Below are 24368 nucleotides of genomic sequence, written 5' to 3' on the forward strand. Positions count from 1 at the left end.
CAAAATTTAACAGATTTACCCCATATAAATACTTTTTGTGGTCCCCATGTTAAAGTTTGTAGTGGAACAAAGAAAATAATCATTACTTAAAAGTGAAAAAGTTTTAAAATAATGACAAGGGCAACTCAATAAAAATATCACTCTCTTTCTTTCATCTTTACACTTTTCTTAATCTGTGTGAAATGGTCAAATAGATCACTTATTCAGGTACGGAGGGAGTAATACAGTATTTCATTTATTTTGGAAGAAAAAAGAAACCAACGGCCTAGCCCCTAGAACATGGAATCCCCTGCCAGTGTCAGGCGCACAGAAACAGAGTAATACTGCTTGCTGATATCATATCATGAATTCATAATTGTTAACGAAATGACATAAATACCCTCAAAGGGACCCAAGAGAATCTCCACGGGCGGACCTAAGCAAAAACCCATAAACTTTTGTCCAAACCCATTTGAATGTGACCTCAACGATTTACAGCCTCAGCCGTCAGCCTTAAAAAAATCTATCTACACTCTCTCTCCTCTTCAACAACCAGCTCTTGATTTTTTATGATTTTTCTCTATCACGCGGGAAACGAAAGCGAATCCGTTCATCTTTACCGTCCATATCCATCTAACGGCCTTAAATCTCACATTTGGGTCCCATTTCACGTGACATGCGCATGATTGGAGCCAAATAAATCAACGGCCAAGATCAATTCATATCCTCTTCTATAAAACTCTGTTGCCATTTTAGTTCTTCTCTAACCTAAACCAACCTCTGTGACCGAGTCCTAAAAATCTCAAAACCAGATACATCACCATAACCAAATTTACAACAATGCTTCTAAGAAGTTCTTCAACGCCGGTGATGAATCCATGGATTCCACATACGAATTCAAAGGATTCATCTCCTGAACCTGAATTCCTCCATCGAATTCCGAAATCCAGATCTGTTACTCTCTCTGCTTCATCGTCGACGTCGAGTTCACGGTCACCGATTTGCGGTTCAGTGAGCAAAATGACTCGAGCACTGTCAGAAACCGATCTCTCATCGCAGTTGAATCGGAAGCCTCTCCACCGTCGTCAATTCGATGAAGATGAAGAAGAGAGCAGAACCGGAACTTTCGGTGCTCGTTCAAGAACGGCGTCGTTTAGTTCCGCGCTTTGTTCTTTAACCGAGTTCGAAGAAAGCCAGAGTGAAGTCGATGCCAGAGACGGTGGTTCGATGCTTGTTTTGGTTGAAGAAGGAGGTGGTGGTGGATTTGACAAAAACGACGGTGGAGTTTCAAGATTCGGTGATTCAAATCATGGAAATGATAGCACCGATTTGTATTACCGTACAATGATTGAAGCAAATCCTGGAAATCCGCTTTTTCTTGGTAATTACGCAAAGTACTTAAAAGAGGTACGTTAGAACTTCAAAGTTTGTTTATGTCTTAATTACTATTTTAGGATGTTAATTTTGTATTAATTGATGTTAATTTGGTTTTTTGGAATGATTATAGGTTCGTAAGGACTATGTGAAAGCGGAAGAATATTGTGGAAGAGCGATTTTGGCGAATCCAAACGATGGTAACGTTTTATCACTTTACGCAGATTTGATATGGGAGTGTCATAAGGATGCTCCTCGTGCTGAGACATATTTTGATCAAGCAGTTAAAGCAGCTCCTGATGACTGGTAATAATTCATTTCAAGCAAAGTTTCATATGCTAAAATTCTTGTTATATCCGTGAAAAATAATGAATTAATGAAATGATTCTTTTGGTGTTGTTACAGTTATGTTCTAGCATCATATGCACATTTTCTTTGGGATGCTGATGAAGAAGAGGAAGAAGAAGATGAAGCTGAAAAATCTTTTGGTTTCTTTAATGGAGCTGCTCCATCACATCCACAGCAGTTAGCTGCTGCTTCTTAAGTGCATGTTTGATATTACGATGAATTTGTCGAAATCACATTGAGCCATTAAACAGATAGCTTTTGCACAACTTAGCTTGATTTCGGCAACTAACCTTGTTAATATTAATTATTATTATCTTAATTAACCTTTTGTATTAAATTTTTGGCCGATGAAAATAGCTGTAATAATGGTCTTTGTTTGCCTTATCATCAATCAATGTTGAATCGTATATATACAGGAAGAGCTTTACTTTTGTTTGAATTGAATTGTCAAACTCAAACCTCTATCTTCTAGTAGGATGCTTGTGTATAGCCGTATTATGCTTGGAATAAAAGATACTTGGTGTGTTTGGATTGTAAACGGAATTGAAAGAAAAATAAGTTGAAAGTGAATGATTTTTTTGGGAGGGGAAGAATGACAAAAGGCTTGAATCAAGTGAAATATATTAAAGATGAAGATAAAATTTTGGTTCATGAAAAAGATACAAGAGATAGATGGAACAGTTGTTTTTGTAAATTATTCAGTGAATGATATAAGTTCTTATTAGATTCTAATAGGTTGGAGATTAGAGAAAAGAACTTATGTTATACCTTCTATCATGTGAGTCAAGAACAAGAGATAGTTGGGGTATGAAAAAGTCTTTGAAGATTGAAACATTGATTGGCTCAAAGCTTTATTAACGATATTACGAGGTCGAACAAAATATTGAACGAGTGGAAAAAAGTTCAAATAATAAGAACAAGGTTGATCTATAACATTATGTAAATGATAGATAGATAGATTAAACTTGGGCTATACAATGAAGTTATAAGAAAGAGTGTTGGAGCTTAGACTAAGAAAATAAACTTCAATTATTGATAATCAATTTTATGGGCTATATATATACAATGAAAAGTTATAAGAAAGAGTGACTGAACTTAGAGTAAGAAAATAAAGTTTTTTTTTGAAGAAGGTAAACTAACCCTCTTAAATTAGTATCAGAGAGAATGAGACCTTGAGGAGGAGCACACTCCCAGGTTCCAAGCCAACCCAATAAATTTAGTAAGAAAATAATGTTATTGATAATCAATAGATTTTATGTTAGGAAGGTTGATCATGAAAGCAAATCTATCTTACTACGCGTGATGAAACGACATCAAATGATAAAAAAGACTTGCCCTTATTTTTTATCGATATGGAAAAGACGCATATGATAAGGTATTTAGAGAGATATTTTTTCCTGAAGGAGAAAGATTTTGTTAAAAGCCCCAAAGATGAAAAATGTTTGGATTTGCCTAAATTTTAATTAGTGTGAAGAAGTGGATTGAAGCCACAAAATATTTTCTCAAACACTAAGGTTAAGGGCCCGTTTGGATTAACTTATTTTATAGCTTATATAAAACAGCTTATGCAAATAAATAAGTTTTTATGTATTACTTATAAATTTTTAAGGTAGTTTATGAAAAAACCATTTATGAAGATACAATTTTCGTTAGTGAGATCTTATAAATTAAAATAAAAGCTTACTTATTTATATAAGTTATTTTTCATAAGCTCAAAATAAGTTCAAACCAAACGGGACCTTAAATCCTTATCCTTTTACATTATTTTTGGATGTTCTTACTAAACACATTTATGAGCCAACAATAAAATGCATGTTTATTTCCTAAAAAAAGAATTGCATGTTTAATATTACATAATATAATTCTGTTTGAAAAGTCGAGTGATGTATTGAGTGAGACATTAGAGACAAAGATTTAAAACTAATACTTCCACCTGAATAACAAAAAGACAAAGTATATAAAAATGGTGAAATTTAGTGATCATAATCATATTATACCACTACCGCAAGTCACACGATATCCTCTGTCTTTAAGTTTCCAACCCTTTTTATTACTAACCTTACTATTAATTTTTTGACAGATGAAAACAACTGTATTAATGGTTTTTGTTGCCCTTATGGTCAAATGCTCTAACGTGTATACTATACAGAAAGAAAACTCTCTATTTTTTTCTTGACCCAAAAAAAAACTTTATCCCTTCCTTTTCCTTTTTGATTGAATTGTCAAATCTCTATCTTCTAGTAGCATGCTTGCTGTGTAGAGCTGTATTATGCTTGGATAGGAGTAGTGATATACATTACTTGTAGTCTTGCATATTTTTTGAGTTATCGTATTCACACGTGTATGTATATATTAGATGATGGCTTTTGATTTTTTTTTTTTTGTCAGCTGGCATAACGTAGGGACAAATCAAAATTCGAACGTGTATTAGGTGTGGTCGCATGAAATGATATACTATACCGTTTTTTTAAGGGCCTATACCGTCTTTTATTATATAAATCTCTAATAAAAATGCATGGTATTAAAAAAGTTGTTAACATAATCTATTTTCTTATTTTATTTTAAGACATTGCATGTAATATGTTATATGTTTGTAATTTTTTTTTTATTCATAATGCGTGTTTATTTTATATATTTATTACCTCTAAAATCATTAATGTGAGATAGAAAATGAATTTACATTTTTAAATAATAAATTGAATAGGAGAAAATTTGTAAAAAAATTATTAATGTATATAAAATGTCTTGTATTAGAGAACAAAGAAAAAGTGAAAAGGAGTTTTATAAAAATGATACACATCATTATTATAAACAAAACAATCACTTTTTAGATTAAATCATGTATATAGTTAATATAATAAGTCAAATACATCAGTTATTAAATGAATTTAGAGAATGAATTTAACTAATGCAAAATTTTCGTTCACGTAGGACAAATGTTAGACACAATGTATGTGACAACATGTATAACATACTGATAATAAAATAATGAATCACAGTAAATAAACATAAAACAATAAAGGAGAACACAAAGAATTGTAACTCAATTCTGTACAACGTCACATATTCTCGGAAGTATCCACCTAATAAAGGAAATCCATTATCAATAGTATTAGTTCCTAGTCTTATATGAACACACATTGTTCAATGTATCTTCACCTAATACCACATGTGTATTTCTATCTAGGACTTCCCCTAAATATGAGAAACCCCTTTCACTAACCCTAGTAATTGACTCAATCACAATTTAAAAATGGCAGATTACAACTCCACTAAAACAAACAAACTCTATGCTTTTGATTGAGTCTGCTTATAATACCCAGTTCTTCTAATCTTGACTTCGTTAATTGTAGCTAGGATTGAGTCTGCTTATAAAGTTATTCATTTGCATGGGCTTTTTCTTCAACGGGCTAAACACATAAGTTGCCCATAAATATATTTTTGATACCAATAGTCTAGAAGCACACAATATATTTGAAACAAATCTATCTTAAAAATAACTTGAAGTGCACGACAACTTAAACCGACAATAAATAATCTTCTAAAAACACAACGTAACTTGAGCATAAGAGAACAAACAACATTTCTAAAAATATGTGAGAAATATGATACACCACCTTGAGCCTAGAAGATGCACTACATTCTAGAACATCTTGTCTCACATCTCATCAGAACATATTGTTTTAACTAAATAAAGCCAATCGATAATAAAAAAACACCACATAATGTATTTGTCCCTCAAAAAAAAAAACTTATGTATTTGTCAACATTGCCTCTATCGTCTTAGATTTATTTTATGACACTCATCATGTTCTTTAATCCAACCATTGCGGATTCAACCTTTAAAACATAAGCTTTAAGGCTAACTTTTTTTTTTTTTTTTTTGTCATGGAACTAGTGGTTAGAAATTTCCTTTTTAGGGAGAATACGTGGGAGTGTCCGGGGTAAGACTAGTTTTGTTTTTTTAGAGGTGAGATTAGCTTTGTTGAAAAGCATTTTTAGTTTTTATAGAAGTTGGTGGTTACCATAAGTCTTTAAATCTTTTAATTTTATTTTATATCTAAAATATTTCGCCGAGACCAGTTTTATTTAGGCTTAAATGCACTTTCATCCCCTATATTTCAAAAATTTGCGATTTTGGCCCCCTTAAAAAAATGGATATTTTGACCCCTTACTTTTGACCCTCTTTTGATTAGCTTATTTTGACCGAGTCAACGCCCATGTGGCAGGTCACTTAACTGAGGTGACAGATAAATGTGTAATATTATTTAAAAAATAAAAAGAAATTCCACGCGTGTATTCTAGCAATTAAAAAAAATAAAAAAAAGGATGGAATATATAGAGAATCACGTGATTTCTTCCATTCCAATGTTATCCTTTTCAGATCTAGGGTTTCAACCCCCTATCTTCCCAAAATCATTCATCACTTCCAATCCTCAAAATCAACTCAAACTCGTCTGTTTCACTCATCTTATTGCTCGAATCGTTGTGTTTCATCGATCTTTTAGCCCCATTTGTTTGAATCAATTGTGTTCTAGAAATAGCAAGGTTTGTTCGTTTTTTACGAAGATGAAGTGGGTTGATGAAGGTTCGTCGAAGAAGACGAAGAACGATGTCTGCCTCTCAGTTAAGTGACCTGTCACTTGGGCATTGACTGGTCAAAATCAGCTAATCAAAAGAGGGCAAAAGTTAGGGGTCAAAAAAATCCATTTTTTTAAGGGGGCAAAAATCGTAACTTTTTGAAATATAGAGGGTGAAAAATGCATTTAAGCCTTTTATTTATTAAAAATGAGATTTTAAAAGATTTATATGGAAAAATGGATGATATGGTCATATTTCATTAATTTTAAAAAGAGACGGATTAAAATCATAAAGACTAAAAGTGTAATTATGTCACCCACATAGGTTGAATGTAATGGAAGAGATTAGATTATCACAACATTGAATCATGGTTGGGAGAAATATTTATATTTAGATAAAAGAAATTGTTTTTTAAAAGATAATTAACTTTCTGACCCATTCATTTAGAGAAAAAAATGGAAAAAGAGAAATTATTATTAATTAAGGTAACATTAATATCTATTTTACAACATTTTCAAATGAGATTTGAAAGTCTTCCTTCGTTACGTACAAAAATAAACATTATCCATTAACATTACAAGAAAACTAAAATAGAGTTCCCGCGTCATGAATAAAATAGGAAATGGATCCTCTTCTGTTTTTATTATTCAGCCATCAATTACGTGCTTCATCCAATGGCTGAGAGTTCATAAGAAATAAATACATAAAAAAACATCAGTTTTGGAAAGAGAAAAACACATTGATGAGTGGTTGAGATGATGACAGGACAGCGGAGAAAACACATGAGAGGATCCAAATCCAATAAAATAAGATAATATTCAATTTTTTTTAATAAAGTATTCAAACCCTTTTAAAAAGCTTAATTCTCAATAAATAAAAATTTGATATGATAAAAAAAGGCAACTTTTTAAAAACGTTATAATGATTTACTAAAAAAAAAAACGTTATAACGATAAAAATTAAAAAAAGACAATTTTAAAAAGACAATTTTCCACAGACACACATTTTTCAAAGTCAATAATTCAAATAAAATAAATATAAATTGAAAACATACCTTAAATAATTGTTAGTATATTTTAAAAATACTTTTTTTTTCACAAACTTTTCTAATCAACAATTTTTTATTCAAAAAAACTTTTATCAAAGAAGAAATTTCTTTTGTGTGAATTGAATATCCTATACACACATGTGTAGAGGTTAATCCATTAAACTGAATTTGTTCTCTTGGTATCAAATTAAATACAATTATCATGATCTCATTCAAATGCTCTTGGGTAAATATAAGAAAGATAATTTTTCAAAGTAAATTGGAAAACAGGATAAATACAAAATTTGACAAAAGTAAAAACAGAAACTTTTTTAAAAGACAAAAAAATCGATTTAGTTAAAAATTAAAAAGATTTTCTTTGACTAAGCTAAAAAGGATAGTTTTAACAAAAAGAAAGATGTTTAGTAAAATTGTTTATGGAAAACACCCTAAAATGTAAAAGTTTAAATTTGTACTATAATAAGTTTTACAAAGTTGTATAAGAATAACCTGATGGATGTTAGCCCTTTTGTATCACCTAAAGTTCATCACATTGTGATTGTTCTATTGTAACTTTTCACTCTCCTGAAACAATGATGAACAATCGCAGAGGAAAAAGGCGTAAGACACGATAGTGTATCTTCCTCATGAATTGATCATCTTAATCCTATTATAGTTACCGGTGAAGTCTCTTATACGTTTTAAGAGTGTTTGGAAGTCTTGATTTTCTCTCATCTCCGACCCACATTTTTCTAATTCACATTTTGAACTTACCACCAAAACACACACTCATAGACGACTTATTTTCATGTCAAATATTGTTAAATCTACACTATCAATAGATTTTGAAGAACCTCTTGACTAAATATTATATTAAAGTTATAAGTTCATGTAGAGGCTTTATATTTTTGCATCGACTTTCAAGCTACTACCTATGGAATCCATCCACTGGAGTTGAGAGACAAATACCTCTCTCTCCTAATGAATCACATGGCTATGCAGATGATGATTCATATTTATATGGATTTGGGTACGATGAATTAAGAGATGATTACTTGGTGGTTATGTTCTATTTTGAAGTATTCTTAGATGACGTATTGTGGTCAGGATTGGAGTTTTTTTCATTGAGAGATAATATGTGGCATGTAATCGAGAGTACACATTTTCCCGATATTAAGTACCGTCCCAATTATCAGCCCAGAGTAGGGTTGGTCTTTAATGGGTCTATTCATTGGTCATCGATGTATGATATTCTTGCATTTGATTTAATTGAAAGAAAACTTTTAATGATGCCTTTTCCAAATGATTTTGACCGTGCAAAACATGATTTGTGGGTACAATCATCTTGGAGTATGCTACGCTTGAAATAAGGGTGATGAAAGAATACAAAGTACAATCATCTTGGACTAAAGTTCTTATTCTTTCTCTTGATGTCAACCCCTCTCGGTACTTTATCCCAATATGTTCTACAAAAAGTGGTGACATTATTGGAAGAGATGACAAAACTGGAAGGCTGAAGTATAATCACAAAGGACAGCTTCTAGAGAATGCCTCCTTATGGGATGATCCATTACTTTCAACTGGATCCCAATTTGTGGTGTATACAGAATCTCTCTTTCACTCCCTGGTGACAACATGCAAGACCAAGAAGATTGAGATACTGAAATATTCTCCTGCACTATTTTATTGATATTTATCTTGTATTGTAAACAATTGAGCTGCAACAATAAGTAAAGACTTGTATTTTCCTTCACCATTTTATTGATATTTATCTCGTGTTATAAACCATTGAGCTGCAACAATAAATAAAGTCTTGTTTTACATTGTCAATGATTTGTAGTATGTTTGTTGGAAATGTTGACAACTTGGTTTTTTTGATTCACCGTTATTTATACTTGTGTAACTGGATTGAGTGCTGATGTATATTGTGGTCACTAGTTGAAATTGTTCTATATTGAAATTTATTTGATGAATTTATGCGCGTTGATCAAGATTGCGAAATCTTCTTGTAGAGCTTGATTCATAAATTAATGCAGCAAAGAATAATAAATTCTCTTTTTTCTCATGTTAATATGTGCAGATATTCATGCACTGAATCATGTCTCTTTTCCTGCTCAAATTCAGTAATGTGTATTCATGCATCTTAGAAGTGAGTAAAAGAAACATTTTGCAGAGTTTCTGTGCGAGCTTTGGCCTAATATCTTTAAGCAAGAGTAGGTAATACCAAATCAGACTATTTTGTTATTATTCTTTTAATGAGAGTGTCCATTGCTTCAATGTGCGATACCATAGCTTAAAACATGTTAACCTGTCTTTAGTTGTTTCTTTGGTGGATGTGTGAAAATAGCCAAATTATATTCCCATAATCTCCACCAGAGATTTTAACAATATCAATTATGAATCATATATTGTACGAGTCTACCTCATGTCTATCAAATATTTGAGTCTAACTTAAAACTAATTCTATGCACGATTCCACTAGTTTTTCTCTCTAAAGCTCGTAAATTCGTACAAGTTTCCTCGCGATTTTAACAACCATGGTTATGACAAAACCCTTTGGCTTTTTGGGAGGCTGTCTTCTTTTTTATTCTTTCAAAGGAAGAGAAAAACCGGAGATTTGATGCAATCCATGTGTCTAAAGTCTAAACTCTAAATTATTCAATGGAACTGAATTATATAAACCAAGAATAATAAATATAATAATTATAAGTAATTACTTTAGGTTCAAGATTCATATAAAATGCATCTAGATATGTTTGCATTACATGTTTTGCAATATCTTTCGTAGTGATACCCCATTAACGTTGTTTTATTAGTAAGAGGAAAAATACCAAATTTACGATTAGCTTGAAAGAAGATATCAAAAAGAGAAATGATGGAAATGCATTCTTTTGAATATACTCTTCAATCTTCGTAATAGGCCTACTTTTCAAAAAGTCAATATACTTTAACTCTAATATTTTGTGTGGGAAAACGACATTTTTGACGGACTTTTTGGAGTTTTGAAAGCCAACGGAGGGGGAAGAAGTGTGGTGTTGGAGTGCGGAGGAAAAACTAATCTTTTCAGTGGAATCGGTTTATAACTTCGTGTTTGGTTTATTGGTTCCGAATGTGCTTTTGTGCAGGTGGTGAGGAAACTTCTGCTCATATTTTCTTGCATTGTGAGGTGGTGATGAAGGAGTGGGAAAAGGTGTTCATGTGGCTCAATTTTAACGTCTTGATTCCACATAATTTGTTTGTACATTTTGAATGTTGGAGTGCGGAATAAGAAATTACATAAAAACTATTGGTCGATTTGATATGTATCTATATGGGTGATATGAAAGATTAGAAATGAAAATGATGGAATCTTCAATGATAGTAACAAGGGGGTGGATGACATGGTGGATGAAATCAAGATTTTGTCTTGGCAATGGAGCTTGCATAGATTGAAGATTCCATCTTGTATTTTCTACGAGTAGTGTTGAAATCCAAGAGATTGCCTTTTGCTACAGCTTTTGTTTGGTTAGGCTTTGGTATTCTTTAAGTGTTTTTGGTTTTTTGTTGGGTGTTTTTTCTAAGGGTTGTCTTGCTGCATACTTACGATATCCATTGTAATTTTTCTTCTTTAGCTTTGTCGTCCTTCTTGTGTGGTGTAGCTTATGATAATCCATCATTGTTGATTTTTACTTTAACTCTAATACCGCATTTAGAGAGCAAACATTATTTACATTGCATAATTTCTGTTTGCTTTAATGTGTGATGAGTTTCGAAATGTAATTGTTGCGAATTCGTTGTGAAATCACACCAATAACAACTTGATGTGTGGAGCAAGAGATAATAAAGCAACCAAAACAAAGTGTATGGAACAATTAAATACAAGCCAAAAGTAGAAAACAATGACTCAGTTCGGTCCAAATTGATCTAGTTTGGGGGAGAGAGCAGCCCTCCGATCCACTATATGATGAGTATCGTTACAAAAGAGAAATCAATGGGTTACAAGAATAAGTCTCCCGCCTAATTCTACCCAAAGTCCCAGCCTCTTCCCGTAACTAAGAGACTCAATCCTAATAGTGTTTCCCAACACAAACCCTAGTGTTTGTTCCGAAGAGACAAACTCTATACAAACCCTAGTTTTGTTGTTGCCTTTCTAAACCCTTGTTTCAGCCCCCTCTATCTCCCTCTCAAAGTTTAGCCTGATACAAGGTCTATATTTATAGTAAAAGTATAACTCATAAATTTGGAACAAATACCACACTGAAGATACGTTTTTTTTTTCTCCTTCAGTGAAAGAATATTTGCATATATTTGCATCAAATCGTTCTTCATACGATACAAAAATATATTTATTGTCCATAAATATATTTTGAGCACAAAATATATTTGAAACAAATCTTTTATATTTTTAGCAACAATATTCTCCATCCATCAAATTTTAAGTCATACTACAACAATAATAATTTATTTGGACACGGATTTGGTGCTGTAATTTTCCCCACAATTTTATTCTCAGCTGTTGGATGGGTTTATGTCACAAGAATCAAAATTGGTCTTTGCTAAGTTTTATAAGATAAGTGGTGTGACTCGCTTAAACACCAAAAGGAAGGAGCTCCAATGCGGATGATCTTACTTCCTCGGTGTATTACTCCCTCCGTTTCATATAACTGTTGTTTTTGGATTTGTACCATTGACCTCTCTCAAACTTCTTTGGTGTCTCTTAACAGTACTCCATTATATAGTTAGAGGTTTTAAATGTCTATAGATTAAGTTAGCTCACATGATTTTATAAGGCATTGTCCACAGTTAGATAGAAAACATGTATGCATTTATCCCAACAGTATATTATTTCTATTGACAAAGATCATAAATTTCATTCCCAGTTTATAGATTCATTACATTATATATATTTTACAAGCCTAGAAGTTTCCTAACAATGTCCACACTTCTCATGATTTGGCACTCAAAACATTAGACAACTAATATAGAAACAATCTACTTGAGGAAATTAAGCTACAATGAATGCTACTTTCTTCTGCTCATTTTATTGCACCTGAGCTAAACAAGCCTTCACAGTATCCAGAACCAACCTAGGACAGAACCACCAACCAAGCCGAATCCGAGGAACGCGGTCATCACAATAGCAGATAACTCTGATTCTGAGAAATGCACTGACTTAGGAGTTAAAATCATAAGAACACTAGTAAGATATCCATTGGTAAATCCAAGCAGAAATGTAAGAACCATCATTGGCACTTCTGTTTTCAACCAATTTGGTCCATGAAGACAAACTATAAAAAGTGGATAGAATAATAGTCTTGCTGTGGCAGCCCCAATGGCCCTTTTGATACACTGTGGAACATAGAAAGCAGTTAAAGATTTTCCCATAAGATCAGCTAAGTTATAAACTGTAATCAATATAATAGGATACCAATCCTTAAGAGCCTTGGATTCAAGATCTTCAGCAATAAATCCTGGGAAAATAGATAGAGTTACTATATAGATTATGAAAATTCCAAAAGCTGGTCCCTTAATTTTCCCTGCCACTGCACAAAACTTTGTCCCTGAACATAAGGGACTCTCCTGAAGTAGACTCTGATGATACTGCTGCATCACAGGTAACTTGTGCTGCAAGTTGCTAAAGACAATGCAGCATAGGAGGAAAACTATGGCCACCATGAAGTACAAGTGAGCACTTATTTTGAGACCCTTTGGGGTTTGAGGTAGTGATGCTTTGGTTATTATCCTCAAGATTGAAATTATAATACCTGTCAACCACAAAAGGCTTTTATTAATATGAGAACAAAGTTTGACAGAGCAACCCAGTTTCAAAGTTGCAATTGAACCATCTCTCTGAACATACTAGCGGAAAGATGAGCACTAACATGTTTTTCTCTAAAAACAATCTACTGTGCTTCGTTGTATGTATACTTTATTATTTTTTATTGTATAATAAGCCTTTTAATTTAATTGATTTCATTCAGCTTCATAATATTCATGTAATTTGAATTTATCTAAATTCCAATTTTAATATTTACGATGTATGTCTTTAAAATTCAATTTGGAAAATAGCTGTGTTATAGAATCAATGTTCAAATAATCAGATCTATCACAGCTTCAAAATGCTGTAAGTTGTTACTAGCATAGTTTTGCTAGATATATAGGATTATTTACATGAGAGAATATGCTAAATATACAAACAATAAATTGTCATGTAAATTTTTTGTTACAATGACGGATCTAGAAATTTTAAGTTGCAGGAACAATACTCATGTATAAATTCAAGTGGGAGTGTAGAATCAAATATGTGATATATAATAGTATAATATATTGTATATACCAAGATAAATGCCCACATCCTTCATTAAAAAGACAAATGCCCCCATAACGGTAGCTGTGGATCTGTCTATGATCTAGAATCTATTTTCCTTTTTCCCTCTTAACCTCCAATTGCTTGCTTGTGTATATACTACAAAGAATAAAATACTCATTGTGGTATGGTTTAAAATTTATTTATTTCATGTATGCTTCATCTAAGGCAAAGTTTTTTTTATATTCCATAGAATTTGTTCGAATAAGGAAAACAAGATCTGTCTCTTGTATCAGTGTTGTCAATTGCGAATCACAGAAAATTGAAGTTTGTTCAAATTCTGTTATGCAACAGTGCCATAGCCGCTATTTAACAACATTTCTAACTAGGCGCTATATCGCGTTATAGCTCCTACCTAACGACATTGTTGTCGATAGTAATGTAAAAAGGAAAGTAAAATTGATCAACTATGAGGGAACATATATAATAATTGTCTTGTAATTTTACCTGAGGAAGCAGTTCCAGCAAAAACAGCTTGCATATACTGTTTTGGAAGCCTTCCTGCTGATCCTATCAAACTTCCACCAACCAAGCCATCTGCTAAACCACATATTACAACAGCTGCAACTGTCATGCCATAAGCACCGCTTGGCCTCTCTTTCATCTCGTCCCTACTCGAGGCCCAATCAATGACAGGAGCTACCATGAGAGACATAACAAACATTGAAAATCCTAAGTTCATTCTCAACCTCAGTGTTGTTTTACTCCAACCTCCCCAACTCATCATCACAAGAAGTACAAGCACAGATGAAACCATATAAGCCACCGCGAAAACCTTTTCAATGTGGTTAGTTGGATATAAGTACGCGAAGTAATCAACTGCTGTGATAAATGCATTCCAAGGTAGCAAGTTACCAGCTCCAAGCAAGAAATGGATTATGTAAGCAACTTTGTAAGCGTCTCTTGTTTCGCTCGGATCACTTGATGCTAGCTTAACAGCTTCCATATTTTTTCACTTTCTTATAGCATTCGTGTTTATACCGAAGTTCTGAATGAAGTAAATGACTTTTGATAAATAGAGTGAAAGGGATTCTAGTGAAAAAACTCTAGCTTAAAATTATTTTGAAGATGTTGGCTTTTAAGACAAAGTGACTAATACAAGTAAAATTCTACTTATGGTGATAAAGTGGCTAATATTTGTAGCAGTCATACATATATATATACACAAACATAGATGTGATTTGATGGGGTTGTGGAGATGGGAAATAGATATGCTTAATGTATGAAGAAGAAAAATTATGCTTTGTGGGGACAGAAAATGGATGGGTGAAATTAGATATACCATTTAGTGACACAGTCACACACGTGTAAGCTGTCTTGAAATCTTCTGTACTTTTACACTCAGTTAACATAAATTGGATGCTTGATATAATTCATGAAAAATAGTCCATTAGTATAACTGTTGCTTACACAAGTTGAAAAACTTTAGAACAAATTTTAAAGTAATAATGTGGATTATATGATAATGTGCTACCAATGAATGGTCACACACACTTAGTGAGTGTAGTCCATGGACTTAGGAGCACAAACAAAGGAGGTTTTGTCAAGCATGACTATTTAGAAAAGAAAAAGGGGCCCTTAAAGCTTGATTATCAGTTTAACTCAGCAGAATTTGACACTGTTTTAGGGAATTTATACAGTAGAGGTTAATCATCCACCCCCACTCATGTCTAGTTGATTATCAGTTGCTTTTATCCTAAGTTTTTTTCCACCCTCACATGATGGTATGTTGTTAAGGTGCATGAATATTTATCAATAAACCTTAATTAGATTCCCATAACAGTGTTTAATTATAAATAATAACTTTTTTTAGCTTGAACTTCTCTCAGAAATAATATACACTCTTATGAAAATTGTAATGTCACAGCGACTTTCCCATCTTAAAGGTAGTGGATCCGAATCCAATTTATGTGTCTGATGTCCTATATTTTGGACGTTAATCATGTCACGATGTCTGTAGGACTAGTGTCGGTATTGGACTCGAAGATTCATTCATATCTTAAAAGAACTTTCTGAATACAACATTGTAAAATAAAGTTCAAAACAAATGTTACAAGTTTCAACTTATTTTATTTTTTGGGTCAACTCTATGAGTGAGGAGTATGTGGAGCTTTTCTTTATGTCATTTAGTGAGTGGAGAAGGCAAAATAAGTACCCAATAATGATAGTGATTGCTACAAGAGTTGAACCTAACAGTATGTAGTACAAATTGGATGGACATGAATTATCAACTGTAAAAGTATAGCTGCAATTATTTGACACAAGTCAAGTTTAACATAATTTTTTTTCCTTTTTTGTTTATGCATTTGTCTCAGGTTTTTCCCCATAGTAGTTAGCAATCATCCTTTTTCTTGAAAATAATGTGGCTCAGACAAATATGTGAACATGAGTCATTGATACAGAATAATGAATCAATGAAGAATAAAGTTATAGTAGCTGCAGAGGAATTATGTGAAACTAATGGTAAGAAATATATCTTGGATATTTTCAAGTGTGAGCTGTCAAGTTTTCCTTAAATTCTATTATTGGTTTGGAAACTATCAATAGTTTGGGGGGGGGGGGGGGGGGGTGAGAAAATGACAAAAGAAACTATTCATTTCATGGTAGTTTTGTCAAAAGATACAACTAAATCTAGGTGAAAAAAGGACAATGATACATAAGAAAATAAAGTGATTTTCTCAAAGGAGCTTATCTCTTGGGGGGTGCAAGATGTCTCATTCAATTTTATCAACCGTTCAAAATGGTAAAGTTAAGATGAGCTTTACTATAAAGATTTTAGTGTGTCCGGTATGAGATTGTGATTCTGACTGATTTATATTGTTAATGTTCTTTGTTAAGATCCAATAATATTAGTTTGCTTCTAATTCTTTCCAACACTATAAATAACATCTGTAAACAATTTAAGCTTAGTTCGGATAATGATCTAGCACTCTTATCGTAGTTCGGAAAACCTTACCTTGTTTTTATGAAATTCACTTCGACTGTCATGCTTCGGTCAACTGACAATCCAACCAGTAAAACAAACAATCAAATGCCTCACCTTGAAGCCAGTCGTTTGGAGTGTTTTGTCCATTCATCCTACCATCTTGACTTTAATTTTTGACTATTTGTGTATCTGTACACAAAACTTAAGTTGCGTACCGTAGACCCCACAGTGTATTGGTTAATCTTTGAAGTTAGATAGATATGCATAACTTCAGTGTTTAATTTAATGATTATAATTAGAACCATTAGGAGGAAGGAATGATGATTAGAAAGGAAAGTAGTTGTAAACTATGTTGTCAAAAGGGTGCTTTTAAATCTTAAGGATTCTTATCTAATAGTATCACATATATCTGCCAAGACTTAATTGGCCATTGGAATAGAATATTCTTTAGTACAAACACAACATTGGCTGGGCCAAACTTAGAATGATGTCCATGTTAGGAGTAAAAGCACACTGCCATCAAAAGAAGAAAAAAGAAATCTTTGTGCTAATGAAAGAATTTATGTAACCATCCACTTCTTAAAGAATCACTTGGATTTGTGGACACTCCTCCATTAGACTATGTGAAAAAGTTGATGTCATTTTGTCTGGCTGCTAAAATACTATTAATTTCTTCTTCATATTTTTGTGTAGTATCAAATTCTTGATTTTGATCATTACATATAGCCAGTGCTCGACACATATTGCAAAATTGGAATTTTGATTTTATGTTATAGAGAAGAGAAACCTTCTTCCTTGGTCATATAAGGAAAAGCTCCGCTCCACTTAAGTAATGAAAGCATTGCCAAAAAAACTCAACTAATGAAAGTGGTCAATGTCAACGCTCACTGTAACAGCTATACATAGAATCTTTGTTTGATTCTTTGTTGACTTTTCAATGTATAGCTTTGTAATGAGCTGGTATGGTCCCAATATGTATTGCATTTGACTGGATGAAAGTTGACAATAAGAGCATTGTGTCCCGCGTGGTCACAAAAGATTTTCTCTAGACTTCTTTTATAAGCAAAAGATTTCCTTTAGACTTAATATTGCTTTGGTTTTAGAGCATTAATAAATAAAAGATTCTATGTTTTTTTTTTATAAGGAACGAAACATACTACTCACAAATTTTTCACTAGTTTTAAAATCATTTGTATCAAATATATGTTAATTTGTTATAAACATTTAATTTATTTTAATCATTTTTTGAAATAACAAAAATGAGAATGGAAAGCAATTCAACTATTAAGATTTATGATGAGAACAATGTTCGACGATCTTTATGTTGTTGATCTACGAGTTGTGAATAACTGCGAACAATCTAACGCTCAAGTCAATATGAGAGCAAGAACGAGAGGTAAGAGTTAGAGTGAATCGTACATTATAGAGATGCAAAAAGTTTTTATATGCTAGGATGTGAAGTTCCACGAAGTTATGGCTAGAAAGCCATTGGTGTGCGGGTATGGCTAGAGAGCCATTCAGGCAAATCACTACTTTTATGATGTATTGTTCGCTTAAGAGTCTTGTTTGTGTAAGACTGCGAGAGTTCTTTTCTTTTACCCTTTTGAAGCCAATCTTCTAATCTCAAGCTCTCGTTATTATTATTTTTTGAACACTCCAGGACTTCAATTTAGATTCGCTTATGTGAGAAAAAGACACAAATAAGAGATTACCCACTAATATTTCATATTCATCTATTTCTCATAAGTAGAGCCCACTATTTTTATGAAAAATAAGGAGAATCTTAAAACTGTTTTTTGTTGGTATTATCCATTTGAGACTTCTGCATTTTATCCTTAGTTAAAAAAGTTCTGAATAGTTTCACAAATTCTAACTCGACTAACAAAACATCAAAATTGTTAAGCCTTGGGTCATCCACTTGTGTGTATGAATTTCTAATGACTATTGACATTTCATGTACCTACCAAAAAAAGCCCAAGTAGAATGAGAAGAATGAATATTTATACCTCTTAAACAAATAAATTAAGGGGAAACAACCATTTTAATCCACGAATGTACATTTCGTTGTCCTATTAGTCACTGACTCGAGAAACAAATATAAACTAGAGTCCTTGAATGTGCACATGTGTTAGCCACTTTAATCCTTAACGTTAAAATTAGACGTTAAAAGCTGAGTTGACAACGGCTCGCAAGAATGTGTAACATGGCTCTCGGGCTCTCGAAACTAAAGTGACATAAATCAAATCAAAAAAAATATCACTCTAAATCCCTAAATCCTAACTAATTTTTTGTTTAGTTTGATTTAGTTCAACAATTCGGTTCTACTTTTTAATTACTCTCAAATCACACAATTAAATTAGACAAAGTTGATGCAAGAAAATAATTATAGAAATTAAAATATGAAAAATTTGCTAAAATGGTAGTTTTTGTTTTTTATCATTGTGTAGTACTCTACCTTGTTGACGGTTTTTTTTTTGTTACACACTACCTTGTTGAGGTTAACAACTTGACACTAAAATTTGGATTAAAAATACCAATATATTCAGACTGTTTTAATATAATGGTTTCCAGCACCATGTATATATCATAGTATGTTTTGTATAAAATTAAACAAAAAATTGATTTTGGAAATTAAAAGAAACGGAAAAAAAAATTTGGTGACCAAAAATAAAAGGGAAAAAAATTGACAGTAGCTCTGCCATGAACGGAACCGGTAATCGATATTTTTTGTTTTAAAAAAATTCTATGAATAAAATCCAAATGGAAAAAAATTAAAATAAATAATTAGATTTTTTTAATTGATTTTTGTTTTAATTTTATTTTTTTAATTGGTTTTTGTTTGTATTTTATTTAATTTTAATTTAACAAGATCTGCATTTTCTTTTAATTTCCAAAATCAATTTTTTATTTTTTTAAAATTACATTTACACACGTGGCAAACATTAAATGAGGACACGTCATCAAAATCAAACACATCATCACTAAAACACATGGAGGGCCTCCAAATCAGAGGGAAAAAGATGGGGTGTAAAATCGCTGGTTTAAAAACATAAGGTGCAAAATCGCACAATTAGCAAAAGATAGAGGTGAAAAATGCAATTAAACCTAAAATTAAACCAAAACTATTTTGCTGTGGAAATGGATGCATAAGAATTTCCTTATGCACCATAACCTCACCCTGTTTAAGCATCTAAAGTAACAATTTTTGTATCGGAAATTATACTATTATAACTTCAACAAATGTTTGACTCCTTGAACAATGCCCATACCCCTCAGGGCACTAGGCAGTTGGAACGGAAGAGAAATAGGAGTGGCGACGTAATTGGCGGCGGTAAATCCTTGTCTTCTACTGGAGATGAAGGTTTAGTCTATTACTCTACTTGTTCTCAATTTCCTCTTTCTCGCTTTTTTCTTTCTGTCATCTTATTATGTTTTTAGTTCTCCTTTATTTAAGAAATGATGGGTGATAGACCCTCTGTTATTAGTTAGGGAAGGGATGTAAACATAGATAACCAAATACACTCTATAGGGGAAGGAAGGATTAGGTATCAGTTTGGTTCTCAGAATTGGGATTATCTTTCTTTCTTATGCATTTGTGAATGAGAGCATAATGATCCTTATAAAATTCCAATGCTGGATGACCCAAAGTGACTAGCCTAATCATTGCTTCATTTTTGGTTGTAAGGACTTGGGTGATTGATTGATAGCCACTAAAACCAAAATTTGGCTAATACTCTAATCGAAATTATGCTTAGGATCAGGAAGTGGAATGAATATTGTAAACAATGGAATCATAAAATCCTACAAAATTCATAAATCCTTGTATAAACAGTTGTTTATAGTGCACGATCAATGGCACGACAGCAACGTCACAGAGCAGAGTTGCTGGTGACCGACATTCAATGTTGTCGAACGCAGATTGCAGTAAATAGCGGATCATTAAAATTCCGCTATGCAATGGTGCTATAGCGCCACTTCAACTTCTATTTGACAACATTTTGAGAAGTGAATAAAATAAATTATAACTATTTTATTCATTTTTATCCATATCGCTAATATGACACGAAGAGAGTGGGAGAGAGAGCGATAGGAAGGAGGTAGAGAGAGGGAGAATAGGTAATTAGTAATTTGATAATTATAAATTAATTAACGATTCTATCTCATTCCCCCGAGTTGGGGTAAGAAAAAAATTGGTAAAACTGAGATGAAATAAATTTCATTTGTTCCATTTTATTCTATTTATTTTTTAATATTTCAAACATTGGAACTCCATCTCACTTCATTCCATCATAATCCGCCAGCCCAAATTTTACTACAGAAACACAGGCGTGCAGCAGCGGTTGGAAGTAATAGGGAAAAAGATGCTAGTGCATACATTTTATTGAGAAAGGACATTTTCAGTCTTAGGATTTGGGTTTCATACTTGGTAATCACTTCTCTGTAACGAAGCTTACTGCTAGCCTATCGCTTAGAGCCAAGTTTTGACCGTGATTGCTCGTCACTTCGGGGCGCCTTATTCCTTCACCCGAGATCCAAGGCAGTAGAACACTTAATCTTGAAAACCTGTCAAGTTAAAATCACTAGTAAAATAATTTTGTTCACCCCTTTTTCAAAATTGCTTTCAGTTCAAATAAATAATTTAATTTGTTGTTGAAAGCTGAAAATAAGAATAAGTGTTTGTATCAAGTTTTCATGGGTCTTTGACAGTAGTATCATGGTTGTAGGGCTGGATATCAGCACTGTAAATGCGATTCTTATTTTACTTGTTCTTTCATTCATCTTGTCCCTTCATTGAAGAAAGTTATGCATTGGAAGCTGCAATTTGCAAAGATGAAAAGAAAAATGATATTTAAAGAGATAAAAGACTTGAGAATTGTTATAGTTGCTCGTTATTTTAACCTGTTCTCTGCCTTTTTTCGTCACGAGTTTTGTTAATGATTTCAATGCTTTTGTGTGCTTGTAGGTGGTCCAAACGCTGCATGTGCTGTTTGTGCGGCATTCTTTATCGTGATAGAGAAGTTCCTGGAGTGGCTTGAAAAGTGAGTTGACTTAAGTAAAGGACAACAAACAGTATTCGTGGATCGGGAAGACCAACTCTCATTCAAGGAAACGGATCGTTGACAACAACAGGCCAGGAAGAAATAGAAAGCGACTAGTTGATTATAGAGTCATATGCTAGTATCCAGATCATCATTCGATCAACATACCCGGACTTCCGGCTCGGTGCAGCCTTCTATAATGTGCTTGATGCTCAGAGATGCCATGCTCCGGTTCTGTAACAATGGCTTCAGGCTGTTGATGAAGAGGTGTTACTAATATAAAAAAGGCTATGTTCAACACCAATTTTGCATTCTTCTATCATAGTCGGAGATCTTGATGGAAATATTTTTCGCATATGATAGGGCCATGATAGGGAGCACACAAATTGCTTCACTTAGATAATTTATTTGTATACAATGTCATTCGCGGATGCATTCTCCAAACTGGGGAAAGCTATGATGTAATGACAAGATTTAGTATTAGTTAATTTAAGTAGTTATTTTCGCAATTCCTTCACTTGATAATAGAGAAGAGGGAAGACTAATTGTTTCACTTGATCGACATGTAGAAAATGGTACAAATATACAAGATCCTAATTACAATATCAATCAATTGAAAGACATGCTGGAACATCATACGTAAGAAATGATAACAGAAGCCTGTTTATTTTCTTATTGTTTCTCCATACAACGATACTGATAGTAGGATTTTTTTTCCTGTGACAGTTGTCCTTATCCCTTCTCTCTGGCTTTGTTTGGGAGTGAGATGGAAAAATAAGGGAGGACTTTGAAGGGAAAGGGAGGAAAGAAAAAGGAAAGAAATCATTCACTTTGTTTGTGAGTGTTTTTGGAAAGGATTGGGGGATGAAAATACTTATGAGCAATATTTTCATTGTTTTGATAGTATTATTATGTGCTAGAAAATGATTAGGAATTTTTTATTCTAATCCTCCAATACCCTCAAAAATCATTTCACATTGTGTTTTTTGAGTTCCTCCATTTTGGAGTGTTTCAGTCCAATAAAAAGTAAATAAATTGACATGCAAAGTGAGGGGAAACTCTTCCTTTTCCTTCTCTGTTTATTCTCTGTTTCATTCTGCTTTAAACTCCCAAACAAAGCTTCAGTTGGTTATGTAATTGTATACTATGTTACTGCTTTGTTCTTCTTCAGAATTAAGGTAAAGGTGAGTGATAAGAAAAAAAAAAACATTTTGAATGAGAACATGTTACTGGTCCTATTTTTCTATTCCCTCCCCTCGTGTTTTCAATCCAAAGGACATTCACGAATAATTCACATGTAATTTGTACCAGTCACGTTGGACTTTAATTTGGATGCTAGATTAGGCCATCAACCTTGTGCTGTTGTGTGCATGATGGTGTCATAGATAGATTGACAGGTTGTGGACTGATTAGTGATCATTTTAAGTCATCAAAAATGAATTTTCCCATTTCATTCGCACATAATGCACAACATGGACATCAATCCCACCAAATAAGTTGGAATCCTTCCATTTCTAAAAAGAAATAGCGACGTCTATTACTATAGTTTTGAAGTAAATTAATGATATAAGTGAATGTCTTTTTAGAATTAGTGACATCAATTAGACTTCATTACAATGTCCATTTATTTTAAGGAATGAATTGCATCTCTGTTGGTGCTTGAGTCTTCTAACTCAAGTTTGGTAATAGGGGTACAATATTCAGGGTGGGGCGCTGGTATTGACAATCAAGTTTTTGTTGCTACACCTAGTTCCCTTAAAATTTTATCATTTGAAGTGTTTTTTTTTATTCATTTTGTCGTTTGTTAAATTAACATTTGGACAACTTTTGCTATTCCGGAAATAAATTTTTAAAAAACAGTTGTAGTTAGGGATGTAAATGGATATCCATGAGTGCGGATAGTATGATATTTATATCTATTCCGTTGGATAAATATGATATTTGTGCCCTCTCCATATCCGTGCGGATATCCGTTATGCAGGTAATCCACAGTTTTTAGGTATCACGGTTATACACATATGATCGTACCTGATCAGAAGGTGACTACTGGTGCAGTTTTGTACGGTGCTTGAAAGCCTCAGTTGTTGACTGGAACGGTGGGGGTGTGTGTACCTGCAAACACTCCGACGTTAAAGTCAGTATGAGATCAGAATGAGGGTTTAGAGAGAGAGAGTAGATTTTAACTTTGAGGACTGCTGAGAGTCCCTTTATATAGAGGTGTGTGTTTGCATAACGATTGTGTTTGTTGTAAGACACATGTAAGGCTCGGCGGTTACGAATTTGTGAGAATCGTAACCGCCGAGGAGAGATTTACGGGAACCATGATGGTGACCGTTATTGTTTAGTTTGAACAGGTCCCGGTTGCTCCGAGCACACACCCCAAGGAGGGGGGGGGGTGTTGCGAGTAATTTACCAAATGCTGAGTTTATTTTTGTATTGGGCCTAAGTTATTTGCTCGGTCCAGAAGAACATATATTCATGGATAACATTTTAAAAAAAATATTTTTGTTAATTTTTTTTTATAATTACATAAAATTTAACAACAAAGCTTATCACATTTATTTTCTTTTTTTTACAAAAATATAATAACAATCATACATTATAATAACAATATACATACATACTAATATCCATACATTTTATTTCTAACAAAAAAGTTTAATCACATTTAACAAAAACAAAAAGTTACTTGACTAAACAAAAACATGAATAATGTTCATCACATTTAACAAAAACTAAGTTCTTTGA

At 32.8% G+C, this 24368-nt stretch overlaps 2 protein-coding genes and 1 long non-coding RNA gene across 4 annotated transcripts; 2 read left to right on the top strand and 1 right to left on the bottom strand.

Annotated features, from left to right (window-relative positions):
- The first annotated feature begins 728 nt into the window (after window positions 1–728).
- LOC11441218 (uncharacterized) lies at window positions 729–2159 on the top strand. Its single transcript, XM_003609301.4, has 3 exons — window positions 729–1386; window positions 1487–1659; window positions 1759–2159. Exons 1-3 carry the CDS (start codon window positions 820–822, stop codon window positions 1895–1897), a joined length of 879 nt encoding a protein of 292 aa, XP_003609349.1. The 5' UTR covers window positions 729–819; the 3' UTR covers window positions 1898–2159.
- Window positions 2160–12113: 9954 nt separating this feature from the next.
- On the bottom strand, window positions 12114–17377 carry LOC11441219 (equilibrative nucleotide transporter 8). The gene is made up of 3 exons (XM_003609303.4): window positions 16612–17377; window positions 14103–14643; window positions 12114–13053 (listed from the first exon to the last, which is right to left on the bottom strand). The coding sequence occupies exons 2-3, from the start codon at window positions 14599–14601 to the stop codon at window positions 12356–12358; spliced, it is 1197 nt and encodes a 398-aa protein (XP_003609351.1). The 5' UTR covers window positions 14602–14643; window positions 16612–17377; the 3' UTR covers window positions 12114–12355.
- Window positions 17378–19822: 2445 nt separating this feature from the next.
- LOC11441656 (uncharacterized) lies at window positions 19823–22803 on the top strand. Of its 2 annotated transcripts, none has more exons than XR_005645648.1 (4): window positions 19823–19942; window positions 20883–21164; window positions 21545–22259; window positions 22347–22803. It is a non-coding gene; the product is annotated as an uncharacterized lncRNA (long non-coding RNA). The 2 variants fall into 2 exon arrangements; XR_003011141.2 differs by having other exon boundaries at window positions 20883–21007.
- The last annotated feature ends 1565 nt before the right edge of the window (window positions 22804–24368 follow it).

This window comes from Medicago truncatula, chromosome 4, assembly GCF_003473485.1.
Source record: "Medicago truncatula cultivar Jemalong A17 chromosome 4, MtrunA17r5.0-ANR, whole genome shotgun sequence".
Taxonomy (NCBI): domain Eukaryota; kingdom Viridiplantae; phylum Streptophyta; class Magnoliopsida; order Fabales; family Fabaceae; genus Medicago; species Medicago truncatula.

Bases quoted from the DNA above. Each gene is read 5' to 3' on its own strand.
- LOC11441219 (XM_003609303.4), bottom strand. From the start codon at position 14,601: ATGGAAGCTGTTAAGCTAGCATCAAGTGATCCGAGCGAAACAAGAGAC. The intron at 13,054-14,102 runs GTAAAATTACAA...TGTGGTTGACAG, and splicing joins TGCTGGAACTGCTTCCTCAG to GTATTATAATTTCAATCTTG.
- LOC11441218 (XM_003609301.4), top strand. From the start codon at position 820: ATGCTTCTAAGAAGTTCTTCAACGCCGGTGATGAATCCATGGATTCCA. The intron at 1,387-1,486 runs GTACGTTAGAAC...GAATGATTATAG, and splicing joins ACGCAAAGTACTTAAAAGAG to GTTCGTAAGGACTATGTGAA. The intron at 1,660-1,758 runs GTAATAATTCAT...GTGTTGTTACAG, and splicing joins AAAGCAGCTCCTGATGACTG to TTATGTTCTAGCATCATATG.